We start from the raw sequence: 14,695 nt of genomic DNA, 5'->3' as shown, positions 1-14,695 counted from the left end.
ACGCTTTGCAGTGCCGCAGGCCCAACTAGGGTTCTCGTCACTCAGATAAAAGCCAATGGCATTTTTTCATTAATTTAGGTGACTGCAGCTCCTAAGAGTTTATTTTTGTAGCCAAACCCCTATGCTTTTATTGGCTTCAGATAATACGGTGATCTGTCCTGTTTAATCAGCGAAGATTACCGTGTTATAGCAGCTTTTAGAGTTTGCGTGCAATTGATAAGGCACAAGCGCTACCTGCTGGGCAAAAGTAAGATTGATTTTACTTTGGAGTTAATAGTAAAATGCATCACCATTAGTTGTTTGGTTGCAGCAGGGTAAACGTTTAGCTTTCTCAAGTAAAAGAAGGCTAAAACTGTTTATTTAATTTGCTCTCCCTGCACAACCACCCTACCAGTTGCTTAGATTCCTGGCATCATTCCAGGTTGCTGTGACCCTGTGATTTAAAGCCAGCGAAACTGTTATGTATATAACGAAATGCACACAGGGTTTCTCGGTGCCATGAAAAAGAGCTAGGTGGGACTTAGTGAAATATAATACTGCCATAACAGTTTTTCTGAACATATCTGGTGTATAGAAGTTTACGGAAAGATGCAAGCTTATGTTTTCTCTCAGATGGACAGGCAGCATATTGGACAACCTTTAAACTGTGACTCCAAAGTATAATTTTCTTCCCAATTGATCATAAATTTACGAATTAGAGAGTCTTTACCAAAGACCATCTCCGTCGGTTTCAGCATTAATCATTCCTTATTGCTGTATGCAAACCCTCGAATAAAGCACTGATTGTAATCTAGTATCGGTAACACAGATAAGGAACAATATTTCATTAGATCGCACACAAACTGCAAAAATACCAAAACCAAACCATATAAATACATTGCAATTTGTGCTCTTTGACCTGAATATGAACATCTTTTCTCTGAGGTCTTCACTTGGCTCTCTCTGCTGGCGAGTGGGTCTATGAACCAAAAGCTCTCGCTTTACTGAAAATCATTTCTATGTCCAGATTCACTCGGATGGACACACAACCCCACACACACACACAACCCCACACACACACACAACCCCACACCAACACACACAACCCCACCCACACACAACCTCACACACACACAACCCCCCACATACAACCCCACACACATACAACACCCCCCACACACACAACCCCCCCCACACACACACCCACACACACACAACCCTCCACACACACACACAACCCTCCGCACACAACACAACCCCCCACACACACAACCCCCCACACACAAAACTACACACAACCACACACACACAACCCCACACACACACAACCACACACACACAACCACATGCACACAACCACATGCACACAACCACATGCACACAACCACCCGCACACAACCACACAACCACACAACCACAAGCACACAACCACAAGCACTCACACAACCACTCAACCACACACACAACCCCACAACCACACACACAACCCCAAACACAACACACACAACCCCAAACACAACACACACAACCATCTATCTATCCATCTATCATCTATCCATCTATCTATCTATCTATCCATCTATATATCTATCTATCGCACTCACTCTATCTATCTCTCTATCTATCGCCCTCACTCAATCTATGGCATCACCACAGCATCACTAAGCACCACCACACCATCACTCTGGGGCACCACAACATCACTATGTGCTACCACAGCATCACTGAACGCCACAGCATCACTCGTCGCCACCACAACATCACTCAGTGCCACCACAGCATCAATCTGTGCAACCATTCAACAACAACTGGTTCAAATATATTCTCTCAATGTTTCAAGCTTTATTACAAATGTCACAAAAAGATGTTAATATTTCACTTCTGTTCTTGGATTTTCGTCACAATAAAATACACAGAACATAATCTTCACAAAAGTTATTTACAAAAGTTTAAGCAACAATACATTTAAGTCACGTAAATACAACACATATTGCATTACAAATGCTATAGGGATCACATTTGGATATTTGGATCACACATTTGGATCACACTTGTCCTTTGCTGTCCTCTGATCCTAATACTGCTACCCAACAATTTCATAATTGGCTAGGCTACGCCACTAATACGTTAGTACCAACTAAAACTTTATCTAGGAACAGAACTACACCTTCTGCTCCATGGTATACAGAGGAACTAAGGAGGCAAAAACAGTTGAATAGAAACAGGGAAAGGCAGAGGCGAAAAAATTATGCTCCTGAGGATAAGGCCAAATATAAGTTATAATATGTTTATAAAGCGATGATTACAGAAGCTAAAAAAACATTCTTTTCGGATAAAATAGAAAAAGCCAAAAATTCAATCAGACAATTATATGATATCACCAGAACACTGTCAGGTAATGCTCCTGATCTTACCCCGCCAGCTTCTCAATCATTTTGTGATGCATTGGCTAATTTCTTTTTTTCCAAAGTTAATGATATCTATCAGGCTTTTTCTCCGCATCCTACAATTTCAGCTCCTCCTGATCTGGCCTTGGACAAGGCCTTGACTAGCTTCAAGGCGATTACTGTAGATCAGACTAAAGTTATCGTCTCTTCTATTAAAACTGGATCAACATTAGACCCCTGCCCATTCTCAGTCCTCCCACCGGTGATGGATACACTCATCCCGGTTATTACCTTAGTCTGTAACTCTATATTAGGCTCCGGACTTTTTCCTGATTCCTTAAAGAATACGCTGGTGAAGCCCTTGTTGAAGAAATCAAGTCTAGATAAGGCCGAATTAAAGAACTATAGGCCTATCGCGAGCCTGCCATTCTTAGCCAAGGTGATCGAAAAGGCCATGAATCAACAGTTGGTCGAGTACGTAGAGAAACATCATCTACTGGATGAATCACTATTTGGCTTTCGAAGATATCATGGCACCGAAACCGCCTTAATCAAGGCTGCAGATGACATCAGGGCAATTCGAGACCAAGGAGGGACAGCAGTACTTGTACTGTTAGACCTATCAGCGGCCTTCGACGCGGTCGACCATAAGATCTTGGTCGACCGTGTCGAAAAGATAGGCATTCACCATTTAGCGAGAAACCGGATTGCATCTTTCTTGGCCGATAGATCACAGGCAGTCACCCTGGGCCCATATCAATCTGCCAAGCTGTCATTACCGTGTGGGGTTCCTCAAGGCTCATCCCTAAGTCCGACACTTTTTAACAGCTATGTGTCGGACCTAGCTAATGTCATCAAAGCATATGGGATTAGCGTAACCTCTTACGCTGATGACACTCAACTGGTTCTGGCCATTAAAGACAATTGACTTGAGGTGGCAGACCGTTTCCAACACGGAATGCTCGCAATTGGAGAGTGGATGGCATCTAATTGCCTTAAGCTTAATTCCGATAAGACGGAGGTGCTTATCTTTGGACCCCTTCGACCAGAGTGGTCAACAACCTGGTGGCCATCAGCCATGGGAGATCCCCCCAGGCCAGCTCTCAAGGTTAGGAACTTGGGAGTAACTTTCGATGTGGATTTAAATTTTGTGGCACATGCGAATAAGGTAGCGACAACAGCCCATCACAAATTAAGGCTGATCAGGAAAATCATCCCGTTTTTGCCTGACACTGCCGCCAAAACACTGATTAGCTCCTTAGTGTTATCATCTCTTGATTATTGCAATGGTCTGTTTTTAAATGCCCAGGCCAGGGTCACGAATAAGCTTCAGACAGTACAGAATGCAGCAGCACGGCAGCTTCTGGAATACCCACGTTTTCGCCTATATCAGATACCATCAAGAAATACCATTGGCTAACGATCCGTAATCGGATCAAATTTTAAATCACTTTGCATAGTATACAAAGCACTGCATGACCAAGGCCCATACTTTATTAAGGATCAGCTGATACCTTACAAACCGGCTAGACAGCTTCGATCGGCTGCTCTGAACCAACTAGTGGTCCCTCGATCTAAAACAGTTTCGTGTGGAGATCGTCGCTTCTTAGTCGCGGCATCTAAATTATGGAACACTTTGCCACAGTACATCAAGATGTCCCCGTCACTTCTGCAGTTTCGCAAGGGATTGAAGACTTGGCTTTTTGATCAGTAATTTAAGACAATTTTCATTATGAGCCTCCAGGGAAAACTAGGGAATTATTCAGCGCCGAGACGCCTACGGGTATTCGTCGCGCTTAACAAATTGTAAAAATAAAATAAATAAATAAATAAATAAATTTGCGAAAGTTATAACTATTGGCATTGTAAATGACAAAGCTATTAATTTCGCTATTTTCAAAACCAACACATTATTAAAAAAATTGTAATTTACAATACCAATAGCTCAAACTTTCCTAATGCGAGAGCTATTGCATTGCAAATGCTTGTTAGAGCATGCAGTGACCACAATGTATCCTCGGTATCCTCTCTATCTAATCCGAAGTTGACTCGTCAGATGAACAGACCATAGCAGGGGTTTTGGGAAAATCTCACCGACAGTTCATAAGGCTCTGCAGTGGTTGGAGCTGATTATGGTAAGGCTCTATAGAGTTTGGAATCAGTAAAGACTAGCTTTTCAAAGAATATTGACTTTCATTCTCTGACTATCACAGCTTTTAGAATTGTGTATTTCATTGAGACAAGATCATTCACAACCATCAAATGTCTTATACAAATGGGCAAAGTCTGTTATGCTTCCAGCCAGCAATTCAGCATTTACGTCCTATGATGTTCCTAAAATGTAAATTTCAAGAATCTTACTTTTAGTGTATTTGGCAGGCTCTGATGCCTGCTTTGAATTTGGTGACACTTGATAATATACTATTTTCTCCCTGTTCAAAGGATTCTAATATTTTTATTTAAAGTGTTGTATTCTGGCCATTAAAAACATGTTGTAAGCATAACATATAGTGGATTAGCATCACAACAGACATTGAAACATCAGCACTTAGTACCTATGCAAGTTTCCAGCTCACACGTACAGTTATAAGGATATAAAACAGAGTGGTTGTACACCATTAGAAATACATATTTGATCAGTTGATTGTCAAAGCAGGTTAGTGTATGCATAGTTACCAAATGAATTTGTAATGGGTCATTTATATGTGTTAACACTTTTAGGAAGTTTAGAATCATGGTGCCCACCTATATGTTAGCCCATGATAGCATGAGCAGGTTTGGCTACACTAAGAATTGAATTACGAAAAACCCAGCATGGGTCCTATTGCTTTGAAGAGTTTACAGACAATTCTAGTGCAGAGTGGAAAGCAAGACAATAGGAAGTCCTGCGTATACTCCATTAAAATAGTCCAGATGTCTTTATGGTGTTCAGCACCCGAGAAGGGAGGATTTACTACAGGTAAGAGTTTTTGAGCAGTATCTGTGACTCTAGATGTAAAGATATGTATGCTTGCAGAGATAGAGTGTTAACATTTAAAGGTGAACCAGGCACTTGTCTTACAGAGTATGGCCACAAAGGGGATTACTTTAACACAATACAGAATTCTCCCCTACTGCATGAGCTCTGGATTAGGTTCTGTAGTTGTCGATATTCGTTTTTGGAGAACAGATAGATTGAGAAAGAAAGATTCATGCTGGAAATGTGGAATATTGCATGGGCTCCTCGGATGACATATACAAATGTGTCCTAGAAACAGTGGTTGTATGAGGCTGGTAAAAAGTCACACGGTGATTGAAGGACACTCAGTATATATTCGGGAATGAGAGTAGTGCTTGGGAGCTTAGACCTTCATCACTTCAAAGATACACCATAAGACGTCTGGGTGTATTGCATGTGCTGTATTTTATTACCTGGATTATTAGTGTGTGCTGTGGATAGCACTATGCGCATCTGTTTTATGCGGATTTCTTATGGGAATTTTATATAAACAACATATAGAGGTGACTTACCCCATCATACACAAGTGCTTTCCAGGAATGTTCTATTTTCTTCATTAACCTAACGAGAGAGTAACAAACAATATAATTAATGTGCCAAAAAATGAAAATCCCTGCACAAAAGTATGTGTTTTAGTTTTTATGAATATCAACATGGATGTCAGCACTACTATGCAGGTGGCCCACATAGCATTCATCTACTATTTAGCCAAATGTGCAGAAGTACAGACAAAACACATCGCTCTATGCAAAAAGGTCACTGCTTAAAAGTTGGAAATTTGCTTTAGCAAAGTCACATCTATGTCTTAGAACAAATTTCGGATTTATTTGGGATTATCAAAGAATATTCCGAGCAGTCTATGCCAGCTATACATTTCGAGGAATACGGATAAGCATACAACATCTGCAAGCGTAATTCCTATTAGTCTACCTTTTCATGCCGAAATATTTAAAAAATGTGTATTTGCGTAGTTAATTGTTTTTTTTCTCCTTAGGGAAAGAAAACTGCTACTTACCCAGTATGCATCTGTACTTGGCATGTAGAGCTGTAGAATCTCATGCTTATGCATAGATCGCCATCTAGATACTACCTTAGGTAGGAATTTTAGATTGGTACAAAGAACCACTTTATTTTTGTGTCGCTGGTAAAAGGGTTCTTCTATGGTTCACCCACCCTCCTCACCTTTCTGCCAGACTTTGGAGTGCTGTCCCGGTTTGCCTGCCTCGTGCTGACCTTTACGCCACGCCTGGCGGCCCCCGCTCCGCGGGAGCCGCTCGAGGGTTGAAGTCCTTGGAAGGGATTTGCACTGTTGGTCCCTGCTGTGCATTGGAGCACCTACGCCCTTGCTGCTAGAACCTCTACCCCACACACACGGCCAGAGGCGGGACTGCGAGGACCAGCCTGCTGAGCGGCGCTGATCGGCCGCAGCTGGTCCTCTTCCCGCCCCTTCCGGTTCTTCCCCTTGATAATTTGTGTCAGCCACGCGCACGCGGGACGCGCGCGGGACTAAGGCCGGGGCAAAGAGCGGGCCGTTTTAGGCCGTTAGAGGCAGGTAGAGACTGGACTGGGCCGGCCCATTTGATTTTACCGCTCTCCCCTACATTTACCCCCTGTGAGGATTCCCTTCTATGTCCACCATGGCAACCCGCGAGTTCAGAGACAGAGCGGCCAAATCCAAATTGAAAAATGGCACTTTGGACGATTTTATTACTAGGACCCACACTGCAATTGACAATGAGATAACTAAAATGCAACATAGGGTCTCCATAGAACTAGAAGCCGCTAGAAGACTGTCTGTAGAGCTAACTGCTGCCAAAAAATCCTCCCTTGGGCCCATTGCATGGGCCAAAACACCTGAGCGCCCACAAGGCACTGCTCCTACCTTGATCGTTACACAAGTCGACATCCACCAACCGCAAACGGCTAGTATACCCTTATTACAGAAGGGAAGCACACCAAAATCCACCCTTTCTCCACAAGTCCTTCCGGGCAAAATTGACGAGCAAAAGAAGGAAGCAGAGGGGGGTCTATCCCCAAAAGCGGTAATCAATTATGCCACGCTACCAAAAGGTGGTAATTTCCCCACGCCACAAAATGGACTACATAACAAAAGGAAGTGTAAAAACACCTCGGCATACTCTAGGAAAAAGGCCAAAATAGCTAAGGCCCAGCTACTAACCAAGGCACCATCACAGGTTCCCTCAGCTCCCTCCCCAATAACCACCATCTTTCCCTCGGAAACGAGCCCAGGAAATATTTCCCCACATTCAGTAGTCATTCAAGAAAATAACGATCTTACAATAGAAAGTGACATCACCGGAGCTCCGCTCTGCACTATCAAAGGAAAGGATGTTGAGTTTCTGACCATCGTTTGGGAAACGCTTAAAAAACTTCTTTCCCCCCTGGAAGTGAGATTTACCCATATAGAAACACAGCTCCTGGAAATTGAAAAAAGTATTTTAAATTTGGCAACCATAACCGCGCAGAACAACAAAATAACCTGCCCGCGGGGAACTCCGTCTCTCATAGCACCACCTGTCTCTGTATCCCCAGCTGCTGTTAACTCGCTGGCGCCTACGAAGGTTAAGTCCCTGGGACCCTCCAATGCCACCTTACTTCCCTCCCCTTCTGTACCTTCATCTTCCAGTTCCACTGCTACTTTTAAGGCAAAACCAATTCCAAAACCTAGGAGCAAGGTTAACACTAACATTTCTGCAAATAGGGTAACGATGACCACCACTCAACCAGCGGTTGCAAATCCTCCGCCAACCCCATCAGTTACGCCTGGCCAAAGGGTACCATCTTCGACAGGTCAGCAAAATCCGAGGGAATATGGCCAGAACCCTAACCATCTTACATCTCAGAGAGCTAGCACTAGTTACATACGCTCAAGGGGTTATGTAGATCTTCCCCCTGAGGTTAGTTCCTATGTTGTAGTGCTGACAGGGGTTACAGAATTGACGTATAACCAGCAGGAAAACTTTGCCTCCCTAAAGAACAAGGTGATCCACTGGTTCGACGTCAATAAGCCAATACCCGACCACCTAAGGAGCAAAATCCTCATGGTGCGTAGGGTACCTTGGGTAGGCACCACGCAAAAGTCCAGCAGTGGCGATTGCGTGATTGTCTCCTTTGAGGATCCAAATACCGCACACGCCATTTACTCCTGGACCAACCATAGTTCAAATTCAACTATAGTAGCCAGACCCCTTACTTTCTTTTACCCACCCCGGTCCCACTCAACCCATGGGGGGAACTGGAGAAGGATCCCGGACAGGAATTGTACATGGGAAGTGCAAAGTAACTACTGGGCTGATGCACCGGGCGGCTGGAATGGAGCACCGATTTCCAATAGATACGGGTGCCTTGATGAGGTGGATTGACGTCCAAACTTGCCAATCATTGCTCCCTCAATACCCATTCCACCAAGCTCTCAGTCACATTCAATGGCCCAATCATTAACTCCCACTGCATTAAATGTTCACATAGGTGGTCTAACTCTTCCTCCAACACCAAACCAGGCGAAGGCTCACAAACCTAGAGTAGGGCCAGGTAGGCGTGTCACCAGTCCACCAAAGCCATTAAAAACTGAAACCCATATGATTGACAAAGATAGTCCCCCCACATTGCATAGCCCTAAACTGAACAGCGTTCTACTGGACGTCCCCTCACCTGAACAATATGGTAAACTCTCCGTACATGATCGTTCTCAGTCACCAGCCACCAAAAGCAGGTCAGAGGTTCCGGGAGTAATTTCCATTCTCTCCTGAAACGTCGCAGGGCTAGCCAATAAAGTAGATACGCCTGATTGGGGGGATCTCATTGAAGGGTACGATGTATGTCTCTTCCAAGAGACATGGGCAAGAGAAAAATATTCTCGGCCGGGTTTTGCTACCTTTGACATCGAAGCTAAATGGGGAGGAAAGGGTCGACCATCAGGAGGACTCTCGACCTGGGTTGGGTCCCACTTGGGATGTAGGGCCACACACCTGGAAACCAATTCTTTGGACTTCCAGTGTGTCTCCCTCGACTGGCCAGGCGGAGGAAAAGTCACACTGATCAATATATATTCAAGACCAGTTGGGGTTGCAGCGACTTCGGGACCAGTCGAGGAAGGAATTGTAGGTGGAGACTTTAATCAGCAGTACGAACCGCTCCCTGACCACCTGGTGGGTATATCTACTGAGGAGGATGAATTGTGGAACATCCCTACCCTGACAGACTCACCGATCAGGGTTTGCTCCCCACTTGCTACCCAAATAATGTCCCTCACGCTTAGTCACTCGCTGAGGGCTTGCAATGGCCGGATTAAAGGTGACATCCCGCCTAAAAATACCTTTAACAGACTGGGTTATGAGGCACGAATTGACTACATAATGGTTTCAACTAGGGACTGGGGGAAAGTGAAAGATTTTGGTGTAATTCCCAGATCTGATAGCGATCACAACTTGCTCTCACTAAAATTTGAGATCCATGGCCGACAAATAGATAAGGTTGATGGTAATCCTGCACCTCAGACAGACCTTGCACTATCCAGCAACAGGCGCAGAATTAAATGGGCCAAACTGCTGGAAAACCAAAGTAACATCGGGAGACTTTATGCATTAGTCGTTCCCGCCTTGGAAAAGGTAGAGCACTGCATGTACCACTCAGTTAGCGACTCTGAATTTGACCTTACAGGTAATCCTGGGGTACCCAATCCCCCCTCATATAAGCTGGCACAAATGACCAAACTTGGAAACATTCACTCCGAGTTATGCACTAACCTCGCAGAGGTGCTGAACCCAGTGGCCAGGCCTCATAAGTTCAAGCAGAAAAGAGCCACCTGGTACAATGCCTCCTGCGGGGCAGCAAAAGCTGCACTATTGAAATCACTTAAAGCGCGAGACACTTCAAGCGTAATTAGGGAGAAACGATCAGCCTACAAATCAGCCCTTCGTGTTGCCAAAATAGATTGGGACGAGGTGAATTGGTCCAAAATGACAGCTGCCCTTGCATGTCGAGGTGCACGGACTTTCTGGCAGATCGTCAGGCATGGTTCAGCTGAACCACTTGTAGCGGTAGAGGCCAATATAGCACCCTCTGTCTGGGAGGAACATTTCAAAAATCTGTATGAACCACATAGCAGTGATCAGGTGACGAACGACCCCGTTGAGGTGTCTCACTCTCCTAACAACAGTGTAATTGACATGGATGGATTTAGTGTAGAGGAAATCACCATGGCAATCACGTCCCTAGCTGCTGGTAAGGCGCCGGGCCTGGACAGGCTTCCAGGCGACCTTTACAAACACGAACCTAAGATATGGGCTCCCTATCTCAGGGTGTTATTTAATTCTATTCTGAACGGCATGCCAATCCCTCCGACTTGGCCGGGGGCTGAGATAGTCCCAATCCTTAGGAAGGGGTCCCCTCTGCTCCCGGCCAATTACAGGCCAATAAGTCTGATTGACGTGTCCCAAAAACTTTTTGCAAAGCTGCTGCTAAATCGCCTCCACGAGTGGATCAGGGATTTTAATATCCTGAGCCCCTTTCAGGCGGGTTTCAGGGAGAAGGTCTCCACCATTGACCAGGTCTTTCGACTTGTCCTCATCTATTGGAAAACGGTGCAGTTGGAGGGTGGCAGCCTCTACACTGTATTCGTGGACCTGAGGGCAGCGTTCGACCTGGTCCCCCGGAACAAGCTGTGGGAGGTCCTTGCCAAATTGGGGGTTCCTGAAGGCCTGCTGAAAATCCTAATCCGCCTCCATAGCACTAATTTCGCCCAGGTGAGATGTGGCAGAATGGGTACATTGTCCGAGAGGTTCCCCGTTGGCAGGGGGGTAAGACAGGGTTGTGTGCTCGCACCGACCCTGTTTTGCCTCTATGTCAAATGATGCCCCGAAATTAGCCGCTGAAAGGGTGCCAGCCATCATGTTTGCCGACGACACTCTGTTGTTATCAAAGTCGGCAACGGGCATCCAGCGCATCCTCGATGGCTTCGTGGACTTCTGTGTGGCCCATGGACTGGAAATTAATGCCATCAAAACAAAATTCATGGTCCTCAATCCCCCACAGAAATTCCATTTTAGCCCCAGTATTGCACACACCAGGCTTGAGAGAGTGAAAACCTTCGAATATCTGGGCATCGTGTTAAATGACAAACTTACCTGGACTACGCACTTGGAGAAGGCAGCACTCAAACTGACCCAACACTCGGGGGGCATTATGAAGCTCATGGCAAACAATAAATCCACAATCAGGCCCATCGGCCCCCAATGCAGATCTACAAATCCCAGGCCAAAGGTGCTGCTATTTATGGGTCTGAACTTTGGGGCCATGCTGGAACATCAGCCCTCTTGAAAGTGGAAAACAAATTTATCCGAAATCTTGTTGGACTACCACCGAGCACTCCCCTTGTTCCCCTCAGGATGGATCTAGGCTTATGCCCGCTCGATGAAGATCTGGCCCTCCGCCCGCTGGCCTTCTGGCGCAGATTATGGACAACCCCAGAATTGGCCAGCTACAGACAAAGACTTCAGGAGGTGCTTGCAATCCCGGGCGCTGGAAAAATCAAATGGCTTAATTTCATCAAATTGGAACTGGAGGGTTTGAGTCTTTCTAAAATGTGGTCCGATCCTATGAGTACGTGTCAACTCATTTCTAAAAAGGAGCTAGCCAAGTTATACCGTGATAGCAAATTAACCATGCTATTCAATCAACAAAACCTTGGGACTTTGACAGTCTCCTTCATGTCCTTCAAGGCCAATTATAACTTGGAACCGATTCTGGACAAAGTATACCCTTCCCTACTTAGGAAATTATACCTACAGTGGAGACACGGCTCCCTTCCTATCAGAATATTTACATCTAAATGGAGTGACGACGTAAGCAGTATCTGCCCAGCATGTAGAATCTCGGATGAAACCGAACTTCACATCCTCTTTCTTTGCCCCGTCTATCGAGAGATCCGCAGTAAATGGATTGTTCCTTTATGTAGGAATTTGGGATTTGTAAAGTGCATGGCCGCTTTTAGAGTTCTAGAAAAACTGACCTGTCCGACCATATCGTGTTTGTTGTGGCTAAGTACCTGGGCGCTCTCTGGTCCATCAGAAGGAAATGCCTTAGGGCTGTTATCTGACTTTTCCGCACACAGGTCAATAGTGTACTACTTGGGATTTTGTAAAAGTTGATTTTTTATTAATTTTACAATTTATTGCACAAATTATTTTATCAAAACCAGTTTTAAAATGTATGCTATGAACATCTTTTATGGTAAAACTTTACCGAAATAAAGATATTTTGAATTGAATTGAAGTGATTGCAATGAGGAAAGCTGTTTTCCAAGTGAGGAACTGTAGTTCATATTTGTGCATGGGTTCAAATGGTAGACCCATTAACCTTGTGAGGACTAGATCAAGATTCCACACTGGGGCAGGTGAAAGTCTTGGTGGTATAACTCTTTTTAGTCCTCCATAAATGCTTTGATTACAGGCACTCTAAAGAGCGATAAATGTTGCCTATTTTGAAAATAGGCTGCAACTGCAGCGAGATGCAGTCTGATGGATGTATAGGCTAATGAGGACTGCTGCAAATGTAACAGGTAGAATGTTTTGTATGGAAGCATCAAGAGGGTTGATTTTATTGTTATTGCAATAGATAACAAATTGCTTCCATTTAGCTGCATAGCAAGCTCTTCTGGTAGGCCTTCTGGCCTCCTTAATAATGTTCATACATTCTGGTGGAAGTTTCAGATAATCAAAATTTATGACTTCAGGAGCCAGATCACGAGGTTCAATTGTTAGGGATCTAGGTGTTTGATTTCTCCATGGCTCTGTGTGAGGAGACTGGGAGTTAAATGTAATTTTTCATGCATTATGAGAGAGAGTTTCAACAGGGTTGTGAACCAGGGTAGACATGCCCATGTTGGAGCTACTAGGATTAGTGTAAGAGATGTTTGCCTGAGTTTCCAAACAACTGATGAAATGAGTGGGAGAGGCGGAAAAGCGTAAGCAAATATCCCTGACCAGTTCATCCCTAGAGCATTGCCTTTGGATAACTGGTGTGGATACCTGGAGGCAAAGCTTTGGCGTTTTGAGGTGTTTTGTCATTTTGCATTTTGGGGTGTTGCAAACAGATCTATGTGAGGGACTCCCCAAGCTTGGAAGTATGCGTGGAGAACTTGAGGGTGAAGTTCCCATTGGTGTATTTGATACCTCTGCCTGCTGAGGAGGTCTGCAATCTGGTTGTTGACTCCAGGGAAGTGTTCCGCTAGTAGATAGATATTGTGGTGAATAGCACACCTCCAGATGTCTTGGGCTAAGTGGGACAGCTGGAGAGAGTGTGTCCCTTCTGTTTCTGTATGTAATACATATTTGTCATGTTATCAGTTCGAACCAAGACAGCTTTGCCAGACAGGTGATCTTGAAAGGCTTTGAGAGCTAGAAAGATTGCCATGAGCTCTAAATGATTGATGTGCAGCAATTTTTGTTGGTGGCTCCAGAGACTTTGCACTGTGTGCTGCTGAAGATGAGACCCAGCCAGTAAGGGACGACTCTGCTGTTAATACGGTCTGTGGAACCAGGTCTATGATCGGCTGTCCTTTTAACAAATTTTCTGTGTTCCACCACTGCAGAGAGCGATGAGTACGGCCACTTACCAAAACTAGATTGGTTAATAGACCGTGAGAGTGGTTCCACTGACTGGCTAAACATTCTTGAAGTGGACGCATGTGCAGCCTGGCATGGGGAATAATCATGATACAAGACACCATCATTCCCAGCAGCTGCATAAAAACTTGAGCTGGAAGCAACTGATTGGCTTGATACTGGAAAATTAACTCCTGAAAGTTTCAAATTCTGGCTGCGTTGGGAAATGCCATAGCCCTTTGAGTATCTGAAGTGGCTCCTAGGTAGTTCTGAGTTGTGGCTGGCTGAAGATGTGATTTTAACATATTGACTGTAAACCCCAGTTGGGGAAGGAACTGTTGATACGTGCCGGCTTTGATGAGCCAATCGTCCAGGTATGTGAATACATGGATGCTTTGTCTTCTCAGATGAGAAGCTACTACCGCCAGACACTTTGTGAAGACTCTGGAGGCAGTGGTGACTCCGAATGGGAGTACCTTGAATTGGTGATGTGGACCTGCTACCACAAACCTGAGAAATTAGCAGAGAGCCGGGTGGATTGGAATATGAAAGTAGGCGTCCTTTAAGTCTAGAGTAGACAGAAAGTCGCCCTTTTGCAAGAGAGGTAGTACTTGTTGAAGTGTTACCATGTGGAAATGGTGACTATGTAAAAATGTAGTTCTCTGAGATCTAATATTGGTCTGAGAGAGCCGTCTTTTTGGGGAATT

At 44.7% G+C, this 14,695-nt stretch overlaps 1 protein-coding gene across 2 annotated transcripts in view; it reads right to left on the bottom strand.

Moving 5' to 3' along the window:
* PIP5K1B (phosphatidylinositol-4-phosphate 5-kinase type 1 beta) overlaps nt 1–14,695 on the bottom strand; it is a 412,487-nt gene that overhangs the window by 78,958 nt on the left and 318,834 nt on the right. For both annotated transcript variants that reach the window (XM_086961234.1, XM_086961235.1), the window contains exon 10: nt 5,877–5,925. In XM_086961234.1, coding sequence (XP_086817360.1) covers nt 5,877–5,925 — 49 coding nt within the window. The remainder of the gene's footprint in view (nt 1–5,876; nt 5,926–14,695) is intronic.

The sequence above is a fragment of the Lissotriton vulgaris genome, chromosome 3_1 (genome assembly GCF_964263255.1).
Source record: "Lissotriton vulgaris chromosome 3_1, aLisVul1.2, whole genome shotgun sequence".
Taxonomy (NCBI): Eukaryota; Metazoa; Chordata; class Amphibia; order Caudata; family Salamandridae; genus Lissotriton; species Lissotriton vulgaris.
Note: the sequence above shows the minus strand (reverse complement) of the source record. Positions and strands in the feature narration are given on the sequence as shown.